The 19370-nt window shown below is 39.6% G+C and overlaps 2 protein-coding genes across 3 annotated transcripts in view; both read left to right on the top strand.

Annotated features, from left to right (window-relative positions):
- LOC145514265 (uncharacterized) overlaps window positions 1-8102 on the top strand; it is a 985725-nt gene extending 977623 nt beyond the window's left edge. The window contains exon 10 of the mRNA XM_081511613.1: window positions 7530-8102. Coding sequence (XP_081367739.1) covers window positions 7530-7844 — 315 coding nt within the window. The 3' untranslated portion in view covers window positions 7845-8102. The remainder of the gene's footprint in view (window positions 1-7529) is intronic.
- A 1856-nt stretch (window positions 8103-9958) lies between these two features.
- Window positions 9959-19370, top strand: part of LOC145514263 (uncharacterized) — a 1003391-nt gene continuing 993979 nt past the window's right edge. Inside the window, exon 1 of one of the 2 annotated variants that reach the window (XM_081511608.1) lies at window positions 9959-10164. The gene's annotated coding sequence lies outside the window, so the exon portion shown is untranslated. The remainder of the gene's footprint in view (window positions 10165-19370) is intronic. The other variant, XM_081511609.1, reaches the window with a different exon arrangement.

Genomic DNA, 19370 nt, shown 5'->3' with positions numbered 1-19370 from the left:
GTTTATTGAAAATATACTGGTTATATACACTGAATAAATTGCTAATATTTTTAAGACAATTTCTTCATCTACATAATGGATATACAAATAATGACTATATTGGAACACTGTAATGAATACTGAATAAGGTAATACTAAATTTCTTAGCACATTGTTTCTATAAATGTTCAACAATTTCAACAATTTTGCCATTTCCCTCAAAATGACCAATGGCATTTCCTCCTCTTCACCTCAAGTCCATTTCCTCAGTACCTGTGTGCTTTACTTATCGTGGAATACATCTAGAAATCCAAGCCAAAGACAAGAGAACAGAGGTAGTCTGCTAGAACAAGAACCTATAGCTCAACTAGTGGAGGGCGGTGGGTCAGAGAGTTGAATAAATGCCCTTATGTTGTTAAATGATAAGAAATATTCATATGAGATCATCTTTTCAAGCACAAGAAAGAAATAATAAAAGGAACATTATGAATCTTGAAATGCTGCAAAAGGAGCCATGGTTAAAATTTTAACAAGTTAGAGTGATTAGCTAAACAAATCTTGACAGTTTCACAGTCACACAGACTCTTAACAAAGGCATGATTTGTGAGTCACCCTTAAGAGGCCCTTCTGCATTTTCCTCCAATTTTCCATTTTGTTTCTTTACTATGGATCCTACAATGTCATTCCCTATTTTCTTTGCTAGCCACATATGTTTAAAGTGTGGCTAATATTTCCTTTCATCGATGATCAGAAGAGAGACTCTCTTCTGCATCTCACTGTATTCAGTTCAGTTCAGTCGCTCAGTCGTGTCCTACTCTTTGCGACCCCATGAATTGCAGCACGCCAGGCCTCCCTGTCCATCACCAACTCCCAGAGTCTACCCAAACTCATGTCCATCAAGTCGGTGATGCCATACAGACATCTCATCCTCTGTCGTCCCCTTCTCCTCCTGCCCCCAATCCTTCCCAGCATCAGGGTCTTTTCCAATGAATCAACTCTTCGCATGAGGTGGCCAAAGTATTGGAGTTTCAGTCTCAACATCATCCTCTCAAAAAAACAGTCATTGTTGAGGGAAATAAATCAATCCTTTTCTTTAAGTTTTCAAAATGGAGACTGTCTTTCTTAGGTTTTTACCATTTTCTCTGAAGTACTAAAATGGTAGATGGTACTCATCACCCCAATTATAAAAAAGACTGAAAAATTATGAATTATGCCATATATAATTTATAATTAGTTGAATTATAAACCTGATAGAAATATATTTTAATGAGTACCTATCAAATGCTAGGTATCCTGGTATTTAATTTACATATAATTCTCTTATAATCCTCACAGAGATGCAGTGCAGTAGGAAATATTAATCTTATTTTTCAATCAAGGAAGCTAAGGTCAGAAGGTTGAAAATAAATGAAAATAAATATCCCTCGTGGAAGCAATACCTGTAGGAAAGAAGCTTGAAAGAGAAATGGAATGAGAAATGAATCCCAATTACTCACTATCTAGCAGGAAAAAAATAACATTACTAACAATTCATGTTATATTCATAGTTCAAATTTATTTTGAATCTTATATTTTCATTTTAGTAAGAACTAAAAAAAAGAAATTTTAGGTACAATTTTCTTATTGAATTATTTTAATTCCCTCTTCACCTCAGAAACCCATCTCAAATTTTATAGAGCAATTGGCTAAGAAAACGATGTGTACTTTTTTGTTTTTGTTTTTTTTATAGAGAAATGCACTTTATATAGAACTACACAAGAGCAAATTCCCTTTTATATTAGCTAGGTATGAACATGTGCATTGGCTCATAAAGGAATATCTGTTATTTTAGATATTTTTATTAGTGACCAGTCATCTTAGTCAGTAGCAGAAACAATAAAGCTAAAACCTTTGAAACCACTGTAGAAAATTATCATAATAAAGAGTTAGTGCAGAGAGATAAGAACTGTATACAAAACTAATTTCATTGAATGTTCAGTATTCTCCCTTATGAAGAAAATAAATATATTTAATTTGCTTATTTATATATTTATTTTTCTTGGATGAACTGTGAAGCACAAATATTGCCCTAACCAGAGGTTTCATATGTCAGCTGCTTTTACAGTTTCTTAAAACTTTCTTTTCCCTCTAGGATTCTCTAAATCCAACCAGCTTCTCTAAACACAGCAATTTTCAAAAGAAAATCAGAATGTCTGAACGGTGACATCTAATTGTCCTCTTTCCAGTAGTATGTGTTTAGTGTTGCAGAGAGAAGAATGAGAAGTGAGAGTCTAGGAGATAAATCCTCTTTTTTTTCCATGTCTCAAAATCAACCTACATACCCCTGGAGGAGAGTCAGGGTCCACGCTTCCTGAATGCTATATGGAACATGCTGTGTAGGTTACTTAAGAGAGAAAGAAGTATAGAGAATGGGGTAAGAGGGTGAGTGTTGCTGAGGCTCAGTGCATGCCACTCCAAAATATGGTTTAATGGCATGTTGATTATTTTGAATCAAAGTTACTTAAGAAACAGCCAATGCACGTGACACTTTGACCTTCCTCTCTGCCTCCCTGAAAGCAGGAAAATAATCTCTTACATGAAAGATGCCCTCCTTCAGTCTGGAGGTGGAAGCACACTCTTATCAGAGATAGGAAATTCATTAAGGCTGAGAAGCCTGCATAAACAAACCTTGTTACTTCTTTAATTTAATACCCCCAAACCCAAACTCTGTTTAGATTCTTCACTAATTAATCACCCAAAGCCTTAGTTTCTTTGTCATGACAATTCCTCACAAATTTGTTTCTTTGTCTTATAAGTATAAAATAGGCCTGTGTGGTCATGCCTTAATTTACCTTCTGTTTCTATGAGACCTCTGTGTGCACAAGTTAAAATCAGTTTCTTTTTCTCCTATTAATCTGTTGTGGTCACTTTGTAAGTAGTCCAGCCACAAGAACTTAAGAGAAGTGTGAGTATATGTGTGTGTTGGAGGGAGTTTCTGCTATTGTTCGATTTGAGGTAATTTTACTAAAATTTTTTGAATGGTATAGCTACAAAGAATGAGTTTTTATGCATGTTGTAGTTGAAAAATCTATCCAAAACCCAATCATATCATTTAAAAAGTGGCATAGTGGTAAAGAATCTGCCTGCCAATGCAGGAGACGCAAGGTTGATCCCTGAGTCGTGAAGGTCCCCTAGAGAAGAAAACAGCAACTCACTCCAGTTTTCTTGCCTGGAAAATTCCGTGGACAGGGAGCCTAGTGGGCTACAGTCAATGGGGTTGCAAAGAGTTGGACACAACTGAGTGACTGAGCACACACACACAGTAGATAACATTGTTTTCATATGTTAAAAAAAATTGAATAGACAATTTATGAGAAGAAGAAATACTGATTGAAAAATACACATGGAAATACTCTACCTCTCATCAATCAAATATATAGAAATCTAGCTTTAGTGTTTGAGACAAATGAGCAAATATTAACAAAAACTACTTCTGTAAATAAATCCTCAGAGGTCAACAACCCCCAAAAAGCAAAAAACAATTAAAAGTTAAAATATGCACATTGATATATAGTGTAGCCTTATTCAAAATATTGAATACTTGGAAATGATGCTTAAAATTAAAAAAAGAGTAGTGGACAAGTAACTTATGGCATGCTTTACATGAAGAAATACTATGCAAGGATTAAATTCATCTTTGCAAAATGTTGTAATATCATGGAAACATTTGTTTTATATTACATGAAAAGATATATACTTTATAGATATATTATTTAATATGATATCAAAATTGTTTATAGTTTAAACTGTAAAGCATGAGAAAAGTATACTGAAAATGTTAATTTTTATCAGTGACTATATCTGTTATTCTGGGTATTCATTTTTTCCCTATTTTTCTATTTTCTGTATCCCAAATATTTTCTCATGAGCACATATCAATTTTTAAAATGAACAAAAATAAATCTCATTAAAATTATTTATAAGATGAGCCTTAGTGTTCGGAAGGATTTTTCAGTGGGATTTATTATTTTATTAAAAACCTGAAATAAACTAATCACCACCACCTCCCCAAAATGTTGAAAGATGTCATCTGAATAGCATGGATTACACCTCCAGAAAAGTAGATCACATTCCTGCTTCATTATTACTTTAGAAAACTCACCTTTCAACCATCTGCAATATGGGCCATCATTCATATCGAATTTAATTAGAAAACAGTTTGGAAGTTGGAGAAATTCCTAATTTAAATCAATTAAAGGGAAAGTTGTCAGGTTTGTTTTGGGTTTGCTTATCTCTACTCTCACAGCAGGACTGAAGAGATCTGTCTTCCCCAATCTCCTTGTATTCCTCCAGGATTATGTCATAGTGTTCAGTGTGTAAATCTAGGAACTCATGGTGGCAATTAGCATCTGAGACTCCTGCTATAACAAACGAAGACATCCCAGGACTCCACGCTAAAAATTCTTTGATGGGTGCTTCCATTAACAATGACATCTCTAGTTGGTGGGGCCAGGCAAGCCTGTACTCTAGCCCTATTTCCATCCTCTGTTGAGAGCTCTTCTTTCTTCCCTCACCCATGCCCTAAATCCTATTGTGTCACAGTTAATCTAGTTATCAAATGGAAAAAGCATGTCAGATAGTGATTATTTAAGGAGCACACTCCTTTTACAGAATAGATCATTATAGGTTCTTTACCTCTCCATTGCTAAAATAAGATTCCTCGCCTTTTCTGTCGCCTGCCCATATCCCCCATGGCTTAAAATGTATGCTCCCTCTCCCTCCAACTTATAGGGAACTACTTTCAGTATAGTAATTTCATCTTTTCATGCATTCTAAAATTATCATTATCTGTCAAGCACAGGGGATAAGATATATTCTCCAAGGTGATTTTATATAGATACATAGACAGATAGTTTTTTCCCCTCAAATTAAAAGATTTATTCTCCAAGGCAATTTTATATAGAGAGGTAGATAGACAGACAGATAGATAGATTAGATAATTTTCCTCCCAAAATTAATGTACATGATCATTTATATACCTGCCTTTTCTCTTAGGCTGTGCTCCACAAGAACAGGCACCAAGTTTTAATTATCTTTAGTATCCAAAGATATAGATGACTCTCAGTTTATGACTTGGAAGGAATGAATGAAAGATATCTTGTATTACCTTTGAGTGCAAAAGCAGTAGGAGATTCCAAAGTGATAGAATTTCTGAAATCTTTCAATAATTTGAGAAATGATCCAAGATATCCGAAATTAGACATACCTTAAAGTTACAGAATACACTATGGTTTTGACTTCCCTTGTGGCTCAGCTGGTAAAGAATCCACCTGCAATGTAGGAGACTGGGGTTCGATCCCAGGGTCGGGAAGATCCCCTGGAGAAGGGAAAGGCTACCCACTCCAGTATTCTGGCCTGGAGAATTCCATGGACTGTATAGTCCATGGGGTCGCAAAGAGTCGGGCATGACTGAGGGACATTCACTTTCAGGCATCATACTCCACAATTGCAATAGGTGCTCACCTTCAAAAAGATGTGCCCTGCAAGGAAAAAAAAAAAATACATAGAGTAAATCAAAAGAAGTTTCTTGACAAGAGACTAGAAAATCTAGACTATTTTATAGTGATGCACTTAAGATATTTAATAGAAAATCCTAGACTAGAGGTTGGAAGACTCTATTCAGACCTTCTCTGTCTATAGTCAAAATAGAAAAGAAAGTCAAAACAATTACTCAAGTAATTAGGATGGTTAGATTTTCCATCTCCTCACATACTTTTAATGTGTAACTTTGTCTCCTATCAGATTATAAACCCTTCATGGTCAGAAATTCCACTTTATTTTGAGTTTCCAAGATTGCCTCTCCTGAATGTGTCTTAGTAGGTACTCATTTGGTTAATTGTTATAAACTAGTTAGTATAGAATGGACAGGTTCCAGAGATCTCAGTTCTCTTACTTTATCATAGTTTCTTCTGGCACCTCAATCCCAATTTATGAAGGTTCTTTCTGAAGGGTTAGTCCCATGTGAAAGAGCCCAGGGCAGTGAAGGGGGAATTGCTAAAACAAGAGGCATCTACAGCATATCTCACAGGTTTAAACTTGAATATGTTGAGAAATTATGTCAGACACTTTTTAAATGAAGGTATCTAGACTCACATCTAGGGCTTCCCTGTCGGCTCAGACAGTAAAGAATCTGCCTACAATGTGGGAAACCAGGATTCGATTCCTGGGTCTAGAAGATCCCCTGGAGAAGGGAATGGCAACCCCCTCCAGTATTTTTTCTTGGACAATCCCACGGACAGAGGAGCCTGGAGGGCTAGCTACAGTCCATAGGGTCACAGAGTTGGACATGACTGAGTGACTAACACTTTCACTTTCAGGCTCACATCTAGATATTCTGATCTAACGTTCTGTACTGTAGTCCAGAAATACACATTTTATTTATTTGTTATTGAGTATTAACATAATTGATGTGTGACATTGTATTAGTTTCAGGTGTACAAATTAATGATTTGATATTTACATATATTGCTAATGATCACCACAATAAGTCTACTTAATATTCATCATATGTATTATATAATGTGTTTTCTAGCATACATTAAGGAGAAGACGTTTTATTGAGATTTTGCTACTATAGTAGCTACAGAAAAAAATAGGACTGAAAGAAGCATCTGTTATTGCCTTCTGCACAGCTCACTAAGGAACCTATGGGGAGGAGGATTGGGACAGAGGAGGTGCCTGGTAATGCCAGAGGGACAGAGGACACAGTGGATGCTATCCAGCCTAAGGAGTTTGATATCAGAGAGACAGAGAGAAATAAAGAGGTGTCTAACAGCCCAGATGTCATGAGGGAGAGACAGGTAGGGGACAAAGATGTCACAGCATTTGGGAATCATTGCATCAGAGCCTGCAACACGTCCATCACCAGCATGGTGTCCATCACTATCTTCTCACTGTTGACTGTCAGCTGGGCAGCTCGAGTGGGCGGGGTATTAAAGGGTCAGAAGGACTAGGGTCCCACTGGTCAGTGTCCTTCCTGCAAACCTGTACCCACCACATGCCCCACAAGGGACAAAACCCAGCTGACGGTGGGACCATCAGCTCCCCTGTGGCTGGATGGAGACTGTCAGATTTGGGTTTGAAGCTGGAAGCTTGGCCACCTAGGTTGAGTCACATAAGTTAATGCCCATTATAGCAGTTGTAGATTCTCTCAGGAGTAGGTGTTCAATTTCAGGATGCTGATGGTTGATGGAGAAGTGGATGTGCTCAGCCACCCCGTGAGAGTCTTGGGAAAAAGGGTGGCTGCTGAGGGAGTAGCTCACAAACAGCCCCTCACCAGCTAAGAGGGGCAGCAGCTCCTGCCTCCCAACAGCAGATATTGGAATCAGGAGTGAAGGAACCAGGCGGGAGCCTGTGAGTGTCAGGTCCTCTAGGTCAGCAGCCAGAGTGCTGGACACAACCATGGGGGGAGAGATCGGCCGGGCACTGGGAGGGATGAAGTACTTTAGATCTAGCAGGGAGATACTGGCTGCAGGGGCACTTTTGCCACTGGATTTTTGTTTGTTTTTCAGTTTTCCTCTAGGAGGCAGGATTCATCTGCTCTTCCTCAGACTCTGCTGTCATCTCCGACTCTGATGAGCTACTGCTGGAATCGTCGCCATCATCCAAGAAGAATTCTCCTCACTCTGATCACTCCCGCTGTCCTTCCCCTCTCCTCATCCTCATCCTGGTCTTCAGTACTGGACTCATGGCTGGACTTCCGGGAGCTGCTTTTGCTGCTGCTCTTACTGTGTGATTCACTCTCAGAGTCGCTGCTTGCAGACTCTATGAGCTCTGACTCCCCCTCAGAGTCTGAGCAGAAAGGTTTCTCCTTCCTTTTCTACTGATTTGATCTCGTGGTCCATTCAGGTACTTTCAAGTTGTGCACAGATGGATCTGGGGCTTCCTCTGGACAGTCTGGGAGCTCTTGGTAGCCCGTGGCCATGGCATGGAGCAGATGGGACAGTAAGTCCATCAGAAAGTGGTCCTGGTCTTTGAAGGATGATTCCAAGACTGGGACTGGTTTGGGTGCTAGGAAGAGCACCTTGGCATGGTGGCTGAGGGCCCCACACTACTCCAAAGGGGCCATAAATTGCTGGGTGAAGTGAACTTGGTCTCTGATATCACAATTCTTGTTACACTTGGCCAGACTCAGTATGGACAGGGTCAGCAGTTGTGATCTGCTTAGAGTTGGTCAGGTAAAGCTTGGCTACCAGGTTGATGACGACTTGCAGCTTGAACAACTTGGCTGTTTATCTTAGGATGTCAGATGTAATCCTAGGAACATGCTCACAATACTCACCCATCATCCGCCACAGAATACTGGCTCAGGCCATGGGCACCTGGATGTTCTCTGTGAGCTTTGCCAAGTGTTTGATGATCACAGGCTGTGCTGGGTGCATCTGCAGCAGTTTCTTCATGATGACCACTGATTCTGTGACCATGAGCTTATCACAGTAGGACAGTAGCTGCACCAGGTCATTGAGGCAGATGTCACCTATTTGGCCTATGCTAGGTGTCCAGTGGCTGGGACCGTGGCTGCAGTAAAGTCCTTGTCTGCGCTGAGAATGTAGGTTTGGAATTCCTGTAGGGAAATATGGATGTTAGTCTCATATTCCAGGTTGGTCAGTGCTTCCAGCATCAGGATCTTATCTAGGTAAGGTTGATGGGCCTGATGTAGAAACTCTTCTAGTAGGGCTCAAACATATCTGGGCACAATGGACATGGCGGCCAATTCTGGAGCATCATATACTGCACCACACTGACCACACTGCAGGCAGAGGATGGGTCAGAGGTACTTGGGTCCCTCAGTTGGGGCAAGGGAAAGCAGGTAGGGGGAGAAGGGAAGTGGGGCAAATAGGAGGGAGGAAAGGAGAAGTGGGAAGAGGGCACAAGTGGGTAGAGGACATGGATGAGAGGAGGACAGCCCTGGGGTCAGTGCAGGGGTAGGTGAGCTAGGCTGGGGAAGTTGGAGAGAGGATGTGATGCACTAGGAGTCCTAGAGAAGCCTTGTTTTTTAAGAGCACAAACTATTTTATCTAAAAAATTACAGTGTAACAATGTGCAATTAGGAAAAATAGCTCCTCCCTTACAGAAAACTTCTTCCATCAGTTGCTGGGAGTTTCGGAATTCTCTGGTTGTCCAGTGGGGGGCCCAGGTTCATTCCCTTCATTCCCTGATTGGGGAACTAAGATTCCACCAGCTGCACGGCCAAAAAAAAAAAAAGTTGCTGACAGTCGACACAGAGGACAAGCAGGCAAGTGAGCAAGTCGGGGGAGCCAGGAGGGCTGTACCAGGGAATAATAGACTGCCGATTATAAAGCCCAGCCTTTCTCAAGGTGGCAAGAACAAATGGATCCAGTCCTACAAGTCTGTGAAATCTTGTGGATAACATTCTGTAGGTTTCTCCTAGATGATCGGGTGAATCAGAAAAATGGGGAAGACCTGCGTTACTTCCGTATTTACACGATTCTCGCAGGTAAACTTAAAATACTCAGTACTCTAGGTTCTCGCAGCAGAACGTACAGAAATTGTTTCCTGATGATTTTTGTATCTAAATCTTTTTTTCCAGTTTCTTTACACTTAAGAATGTGAACTGTTTTCAGAACTATTGATGAAGACTGAAAGCTTTGAGTCCAACAAGAGGAAGTCTTTTTTTGGGGAGAGGGGCGTTTAATATGGTTGATTGGAGAAGGAAATGGTAGCCCACTCCAGTCTTCTTGCCTAGCGAACCCCATAGGCAGAGGAGCCTGGGCTAGTCCATGCCACAGTCCATGGGTCGCAGCGTCGGACATGACTGAGCAACTAACACACACACACAATATGGTTGATAGTCAACATATTAACCTCTGTCTTCGTGTGGAAAAAAACTGCATGCGCGTATATGACAGGTAATACGTGGACAGGGCGTGAGGGACAGTACGCGAAGAATGGCAAGAGGGAGGGAGAAGGGGCGGAGCCTAGAGTTAAAATGAAGATGGCCTTGTTCAGGTTGGACCTCGCTTGAGGGAGAGCTTGAAGACGGTGCCACCAGCCCTCAGTCCCCTGGACTGTGTTGAAGAGACGCCTGCCCCTCAGGGAAGACTTTAAGATTAACAAATGAAGCCTCATTCTCATCAAGTCGGGACACTTCTGGAGCTGCCACCTGTTCACTGACCCTTTCGTCAGGTAAGTGGCCTTGGAGCCGTTTGAGTTTTCTCAGTTTGGGTCTGAAGGATGGGAGCCCCCGCTGGTTTTCAAACCTAGGGGTTTGGGGGGCTTGTCTCTCAGGTACAGGTGTAAAAGTCGGGGTCTAAACCCTTTTTGCCTCAGGAAGGAGCTCGGAATTCCCTCACAGCGCAGGTCGGTGGCGGCGCTGCAGCAGGTGGAGTTCATGGCGAGATTGTGTCTCGGAGTCTCGTGGCCTCGTCCTCGGGGGCCTTCCCTCTTGGCTGGAGGTGTAGGAGTCACTCAGACTCTGTTGTTTGTTTGCGTCTTACCTGGAGGAAGTTGTTGTATGTATAGTGGCTGCAGGTTCAGTGTGTTTGTGGGAGGCGGTGGGTTCTGGATTTTCCTACGGTGGTGCCGTCCTAACGCCAGGGACAGTACTGGAGGCTTGGAGTCTGAAATTAGACCCAGGGGCCTGCACGGCGTAAACAAGCATCAGCTGTTCTTAATGTCTAGGTGGTTCATGGACCAAACACTGAGGAACTTGCCTGAGGAATACCAGTCCTTCCACATCTCCTGCCTCCATGTAACGGGTCAGGTAGTTGTCCGTTCCCTCTAGAGTCATATGGAGAAGGCAGAGGTGTGGTCTTGCCCAGACAGTCTTGGAAATCAACATAATGGGACCATCAATGTGATGTTTTATTGATTGTCCTAGCTCCAGAGAGTTTTCTTTGAAGTTATTTTCTTGTCTTTTCACAATGGACTCCTGCCCTCCCATCACCTTAATAATCCATGTCCTATTAAAAGCGTTCAGACATTACCTGAAGAAGTGAAATGGTGGTGAATTTTGTTTAATCCCTTTGGGGTGTCATCTCAATTTATGCTTACTTAGCTTGTGGGTATATGGCACTTTTTTGGGGCCCGTTTTACTACTCCAACAATGAGCTCTAGGAAGATCCAGAGGCACAGGGTCTCTCAGCATCTTGGGGCTGACCTGATAGAAATCACAAGAAGCAAATGAGGAAGAGTTTAAAAATTGTGTTCTAAATAGTGCAACTATATGCTTGTATATGTTTGTAACTGCATAGGAAATTGTTTTGAAAAAACACACACCCAGGCTACACCTGGGTACTAGAACTGGGGGGGTAGTCAAAGTGGCATTTATCATTGTAAGTTTTCTATCCATGTAAAATTTTTTTCAAAATATCTTTTAAGTTGCTTTGGTTTTGTGTTACAATTGTTACATTTTCAAATACATCTTGTGTATATGTCTCTATTTATTTATTTTGGCTGCACTGGGTCTTTGTTGCTGGGCACAGGTTTTCTCTAGTTGTGGAGAGCAGGGGCTACTGTTTGATTGTGGTGCATGGGCTTCTCATTGCAGCTTCTGTTGTTGCAGGTTAGGTGCTCTTGATGGGCAGGCTTCAGTAGTTGTGGCATGTGGGTTCAGTATTTTCAGCTCTCTGGCTCTAGAACACAGGCTTAACAGCTGTGGTACACAGGCTTAGTTGCTCCATGGCTTGTGGCATCTTCCTGGACTAGGGATTGAACCCATGTGTCCTGCATTGGCAGGTGATTCTTGACGCAGAGCCACCAGGGAAACCCTTGCATGTGTATTTTTAAAGTTGGTGATACTATTAATGCATTTAAAAATATTTTGGGTATCTCTAGTCTAATAATCGGAGAAGGCAATGGCACCCCACTCCAGTACTCTTGCCTGGAAAATCCCAGGGATGGCGGAGCCTGGTGGGCTGCCGTCTATGGGGTCGCACAGAGTTGGACACGACTGAGGTGACTTAGCAGCAGTCTAATAATAACAAAAACTTGTAACAATAAGTAACCCTATCACAAAACTTTTTTTTTTTTTAATAGAGTGGGAGGATTACAGTGAAGGATTCTCTACCCCTTAAAGTGTGTACTGAAGGCTTCCCTCATGGCTCAGACAGTAAAGAATCTGCCTGCAATGCAAGATACCCAGGTTCTATCCTTGAATCGGGAAGATCCCCTAGAGAAGGGAATGGCTACCTACTCTAGTATTCTTGCTAGGCAGAATTCTCTCCAGTTATGACAAAACATCACAATTTAAGCCTCTTTCAGGAACATATCTACAGAAATTTCCTAGGAGCATTTTTGGAAGAGGACAATTTTTTTTCATGTGTCACCTGAAAGGAGGTAGCTCTTCTCTGAAGTACAGGATCTCTGAGTGACCCAGAGTTATGTTCAAATGTATAGTTAGATCAATATCTATAGTATATGAATATATTATTTATATACATTAAAAAAAACACCTTGACAGATGTAATGTTACATGCATACATACTTTGCATATCATGATACCCGTGTGTTTCTTCACAGTGGGACCCTCTTTCGTAGCTGGTGTTTACTTAGCAAATGGCAATTGACACTGGAAGAGTTGGATATAAATATTATGATCACTGTAGCATGGCAGAGAGAGGGAGAGAAGATGCTGAGTATGGCAATCAGGTTAAAGCAGTAGGTCTAAACCTTGACTGCACATTATAACTGCCTAGGGAGCTTTTAAAAAGACATAGTGGAGCCCCACTCTCATAGATTCTGATTTAATAGCCTGAGATGGGGCTCAGGCAATATTAGTTTTAAAGGCTCCCCATTTGATTTTCATGTGCAAGCAGGGTTGAAAATCACTAGAAAGGAAAAATCCATAGTGGTGAGTGGTGGAGCCAACTTGGGTAACAATCAATTGGTAAGCATTTCATACTTGAATATTTTGATCAGTTGTATGATCAGAACTGAGTAATGCTAGTAAGGATTCTGAGACATGAGAGAAACCAGTTGGAGTCCACACCAGGGCAGCACAATACTTTGGGACACATTGAAAAGAAGAAAGACTAGAATAGATACTTTGTATTTATTCTAATGACCTGGACAGGGTTATTTCTGAGAATTTTCTATTTAGTCTAATCAAGAATTACTCAAATTTAGCTCTCTTACCTAACTCCTTGGCTTCTCAGGTGGCTCAGTGGTAGAGAATCTGCCTGCAATGCAGGAGATGTGGGTTCAATCCCTGGGTCAGGAAGATCCTCTGGAGAAGGAAATGACAACCCACCCTGGTATTCTTTCCTGGGGAATTCAGTGGACAGAGGACTCTGGCAGACTACAGTCTATGGGGTTGCAAAAGAGTTAGTGACTTAGTGACTAAACAACAAAAACCTAACTCCTTAACCCCAGAATGAACACATACGTAGAGTGATTTTCTTGCTCAAGTATTTAGTCAACACAGTCTAACTAGTGCTCAGTGAGATGCTAGTTTGGTAACCACCCTTACAAATAGTTGATCTGGATGATTCCACTTCATTATTGAAAGTACAGTCTTAGGACTATTACCATGTAAGGGTTATTCTTCTACAATTCCGTGTTTAAATATAAAGTATGCTTCTCTTCTATTCTTCCCAGGCCTTTGGGGGTCCATCTGCCTTCTTCCTTCTCTCTTCTATTGTTCTGTTGGCTGGGAAGGCTAAATTTGGGCTTCATTCTCTGGACATTTCAAACTGTATGCATGCTTATTTTGATCATTATTACGTTCTTATTGATTCAGGTTATTAAATGCATGATTATTTTAAAAATGTATGCTACTATTAACAAAATAAATAAAGAATTTTCTAGGCCCCAGAAACTAGCATATAATTCACAACTTGTATGATTTTTCTATATTATTTAAAAAGAGACAAATATCTTTTTAAAATTTTATGATCTTTTATACATCTTCATTTATTATATGGAGTTTGATAATTAGACACTCTTTCTTTTATTTGATTTTTTATTTTTAACTTTTACTCCTTTTTGAAATAATCCTGGAGTCCAACATGAGGTTTTTGGATTAGTTATTTTTTGGTTGTTGTTATTTTTTTAAATTTATTTTTATCTGGAGAATACTTGCTTTACAGAATTTTGTTGTTTTCTGTCAAACCTCAACATAAATCAGCCATAGGTATACATATGTCCCCTCCCTCTTCAACCTCCCTCCCATCTTCCTCCCCATCCCACCCTTCTAGGTTGATGCAAAGGCCCTGTTTGAATTCCCTGAGACAAATAGCAAACTCCCATTGGCTATCTATTTTACATATGGTAATATAAGTTTCCATGTTACTCTACTCTCTCCATACATCTCACCCTCTTCTCCCCTCTTCCTGTGTCCATAAGTCTGTTCTCTCTGTCTGTTTCTCCATTGCTGCCCTGCAAGTCAATTATTCAGTACCATCTTTCTAGATTCCATATATATATATATATATGATATTTATCTTTCTCTTTCTGACTTACTTCACTCTATATAATAGGCTCTAGGTATATCCACCTCATTAGAACTGACTCAAATGCATTCCTTTTAATGGCTGAGTAATATTCCATTGTGTATATGTACCACAACTTCTTTATCCATTCATCTGTCATTGGACTTCTAGGTTGCCTCCATGTTCTAGTGATTGTAATAGTGCCACAGTGAACATTGGGATACATGTGTCTTTTTCAATTTTGGTTTCCTCAGGGTATATGCCTAGGAGTGTCATATGGTGGTTTTATTCCTAGTTATTTTTAAGGAATCTCCATACCGTCTTCCATAGTGGCTGTATGAGTTTACATTCCCACCAACTGTGCAAGAGGGTTTCCTTTCCTCCACACCCTCTCTAGCATTTATTGTTTGTAGACTTTTTCATGATGGCCATTCTGACTAGTGTGAGGTGAGAGTTTTATAGTTTCTGGCCTTATATTTAGATCTCTAATCCATTTTGAATTTATCTTTGTGTATGGTGTTAGGAAGTGTTCTAATTTCATTCTTTTACATGTAGCTGTCCAGTTTTCCCAGCACCATTTATTGAAGAGACTGTCTTTGCCCCATTGTTTATTCTTGCCTCCTTTGTTAAAAATAAGGTACATGGGTTGCATGGGTTTATTTCTGGGCTTTCTATCTTGTTCCATTGGTCTATATTTCTGTTTTTGTGCCAGTACCATACTGTCTTGATGACTGTAGCTTTGTAGTAAAACCTGAAGTCAGCAAGCTTGATTCCTCTAGCTCCATTCTTCTTTCTCAAGACTGCTTTGGCTATTTGAGGTCATTGTGTTTCCATATGAATTGTGAAATTTTTTGTTCTGGTTCTGTGAAAAATGCCATTGGTAATTTGATAGAGATCACATTGAATCTGTAGATTGCATTTGGTAGTATAGATTTTTGCAATATTGATTCTTCCTACCCAGGAACATGGAATATCTCTCCATCTGTTTATATCGTCTTTGATTTCTTTCATCAGTGTCTTATAACTTTCTCTATACAGTTCTTTTGTCTCCTTAGGTAGGTTATTCCTAGATATTTTATTCTTTTTCTTGCAGTGGTGAATGGGATTGATTCCTTAATTTCTCTTTCTGATTTTTCATTGTTATTATATAGGAGAAGGCAATGGCAACCCACTCCAGTACTTTTGCCTGGAGAATCCCATGGACGGAGGAGCCTGGTGGGCTGCAGTCCATGGGGTCGCAAAGAGTCGGACATTACTGAGCGACTTCACTTTCACTTTTCACTGTCATGCATTGGAGAAGGAAATGACAACCCACTCCAGTGTTCTTGCCTGGAGAATCCCAGGGACGGCGGAGCCTGGTAGGCTGCCGTCTATGGGGTCGCACAGAGTCGGACACGACTGAAGCGACTTAGCAGCAGCAGTGTACAGGAATTCAAGTGATTTCTGTGTATTTATTTCGTATCCTGTGACTTTGCTAAATTCACTGATTAGCTCTAGTAACTTTCTGATAGTATCTTTAGGGTTTTTTATGTATAGTATCATGTCATCTGCTAACAGCAAGAACCTTACTTCTTCTTTTCCAATCTGGATTGCTTTTCTTTCTTTTTCTTCTCTGATTGCTTCCATAGACTTCCAAAAGTATGTTGAATAATAGTGGTGAAAGTGGACACCCTTGTCTTGTTCCTGATCTTAGAGGAATGCTTTCAGTTTTTCACCATTGAAAGTAGTATTTGCTGTGGGCTTATTATATATGGCCTTTACTATGTTGAGGTAAGTTCCTTCTATGCCCATTTTTTGAAGAGTTTTAATCATAAATGGGTGCTGAATTTTGTCAAAGGCTTTTGCTGCATCTATTGAGATGATCATATGGTTTTTATCTTTCAATTTATTAATATGGTGTATCACATTGATTGATTTGTGTATATTGAAGAATCCTTGCATCCCTGGAATAAACCCAACTTGATCATGGTGTATGAGCTTTTTAACGTGTTGTTGAATTCTGTTTGCTAGAATTTTGTTGAGGATTTTTGCATCTGTGTTCATCAGTGATATTGGCCTGTAGTTTTCTGTTTTTGTGTTGTGTTTGTCTGGTTTTGGTAACAAGGTGATGGTGGCCTTATAGAATGAGTTTGGAAGTGTTCCTTCCTCTGCAATTTTTTGAAAGAGTTTTAGAAGGATAGGCATTAGCTCCTCTCTGAATGTTTCATAGAATTCACCTGTGAAGCCATCTGGTCCTGCGCTTTTGTTTTTTGGGAGATTTTTGATCACAGTTTTCATTTCAGTGCTTATAATTGGGTTGTTCATAATTTCTATTTCTTCCTGGTTCAGTCTTGGAAGATTGAACTTTGCTAAGAATCTGTTTATTTCTTCCAGGTTATTTTATTGCCATATAGTTGTTCATAATAGTCTTATAATCCTTTGTATTTCTGCATTGTCTGTTGTACAGTTGTTATTTTTAATTGTAATGTTAGCATTTTGATAATATATTTACTGGATAATATAAAAATAAATAAAATAATATTTTTGGCTTATAAAGCTTATATTTTCAGGAGCAAATGACATTTATCGAAAGGTCAGTGATGATTTCATCTGAAAAATTCAATATATATTTTCTAGGATTTTATGGATTATTGTAACTAAGTTAACTGTCTTATTCATTCAGTCTGTTTTTAAAAAAGCTTTAAAACACTGAGAATGTAGATATGCATTTGCATTTTTTTCAGGAAGGAGAGATTAAGTGATTTTACAGTCAAAAGACAAACTAAAGAAGTATAAATGTTCTTTTTCCCTTTATCTATCATATAGTTACAGAGTTGTTTTGTGACAGCACCTATAATAAATTTTAAACTTGAAAATGCTCAGGTTCTTGGTTCAGACAACAATATGTCTTTATTCTCTGCAATCTCATCTGAAAATATATATAGGGAGAAACCAGGTAATTTTTTTTTTTCCTAAGGGAACATAGATTACTGCAAATTATTTCTAAGAATCTCTTTGAGTTCTCTTATTATCTGAAGATAAGTTTCAAAGTTATATCTAAAAATTGTCTGTACATAAATACCAGAAACAGTATTTATTAAAACCTTTATCAAAAGTCACTCTTAATTATTTTAATAACACTATTATTAAGTGTTAGTCTCATCACCTAGAGTACTCTTTAGCAATTTTTATAGTTTTATGAGAAAGATAACCTATATTTAATCCAGGCAATTAAACATCACTGGAGTTTTTTTAAGGTGAGACAGTAGTGGTCAGCATATGATCCTTGACTGTAAGGAGTTTGCATTTTGACCTAGAACAGATATGGTGTAACCAAAAGTGAGACCTGGTTGCTCATCACTCAAAAGCCAATAGAGAGACCAGGCTGGCGGAAAGGAGAGTTTGCTTTATTTTGGATGCCGGCAAACAAGGGGGAGGGCAGATGCTTGTGCACAGGACGACTCTCTCCCACACCCGCCCCCCGCCCGGAGTGGGCAAGGGCTTTTATAGGCTGAGGGACGGGGCCACATGCAGAAATATCACAGTCAGCTCTGTCAGCTTGAAATCGGTCATCGGTGGTCTGACCAGTGTCATCTGGATTGTTTTAGGTCCAGTTACTCTTTGGTTCCAGGGTTGGTTTGTTTCCGTTTCCTGGGCCCTGTCGCAGAATCGGGGCAGCCTGTGTCACGGCCGCGGTCTGGGGATGGTGTGCTCGCTCTTCCCCCGGGGCAGGCGTCAGTGTCTGCTAAACGGCTCACAGGGGACGGCTCAGACTATGCTCTACGGCCCTTGAGAAGGAACTAAAGGTCCTTGACCATGCTTAATGACTTCTTTATTATTATTATTTGTTCTCCTTTGTTTTCCTTAGTTTCTACATTTTTATCACTTCTCTGATTAAACTTATTTTTTGGCTAAAGCTTTTCCTCAGACAAAAGGCAGGCTAAGGACATGGAGGGGAGGGGACAAGGACCCTCCATTTTGGTCCTGCTCCATTTCACTGGCACATATTTGACACTCAATAAATAGGATGTAAAGAAGCAAGGAGGGCCTCCCTGGTGGCTCCGTGGTAAAGAATCAGCCTGCCAATATAGGAGATATGGGTTCAATCCCTGGGTAGGAAAGATCCCCTGGAGAAGGAAATGGCAACCCAATTCAGTAGGCTTGCCTAAGAAATCCCATGGGACAGAGGAGCCTGGCGGGTAACAGTCCATGGGATTGCAAAAGAGTTGGACATGACTTAGTTATTAAACAACAACAACAAAAAGAAGGAAGGAAGGAGAAAGAGTTCTTCTACTGTCATTTTTTACCTTTTAGATTTTTTTTCTTTTTTCCAAAACATGCATATCTGAGGCTTATTATATGTACCTATATGATAAGGCTCTATTGTCTAAAGTTTTTTTTTTTTGTTGTTGTTGTATTTTACTAGAATTGCCTTTTTTGCAGATATTTTGTAATATTAGATATAAAGAAAGAGTCTCAAAAGACTTTTCTATCTTACTTCCATAGCTAATCATGAGAGAGGAGTAATTTTATTTTATTTTTGAGAGATGACAGTAAATAGGATGTATGCAATTGTGCAGTAGAGAGAGAACATATATGGTGGTTTCGCATATAAGCATTTATTTCTGAATTTTAAAAACCCAAATAGATCAATTTCAATAGTACCATTGAGCACATAGCTACATTTGAAAAGTTCAGAGAATCAATTGAGTGTTTATCAAAACCATATGCTTTTATTCCCCTTGGACTTAAGAGCTAGACTAAACATATCATAAAAACAGACATTTTCATGAAGATTACAAAAAGATTTAGGCAAGAAATGTATAAGCAAATGAAAAATCAAATTGTGTTTCTGAATCAATAAAAGCAATAACACAGAAAAGTCCAAATATAGATAAAGGAGGTTTTATTTCATGCCTTCAATCAAGTATGCTGTCTGTATAGTTTAAGGAGCCTTTCATTTGTTTTGAACTGGTTTACCAG

The sequence above is a fragment of the Giraffa tippelskirchi genome, chromosome 7, assembly GCF_054371585.1.
Source record: "Giraffa tippelskirchi isolate mGirTip1 chromosome 7, T2T-mGirTip1v1.2.pri, whole genome shotgun sequence".
Taxonomy (NCBI): domain Eukaryota; kingdom Metazoa; phylum Chordata; class Mammalia; order Artiodactyla; family Giraffidae; genus Giraffa; species Giraffa tippelskirchi.
Note: the sequence above shows the minus strand (reverse complement) of the source record. Positions and strands in the feature narration are given on the sequence as shown.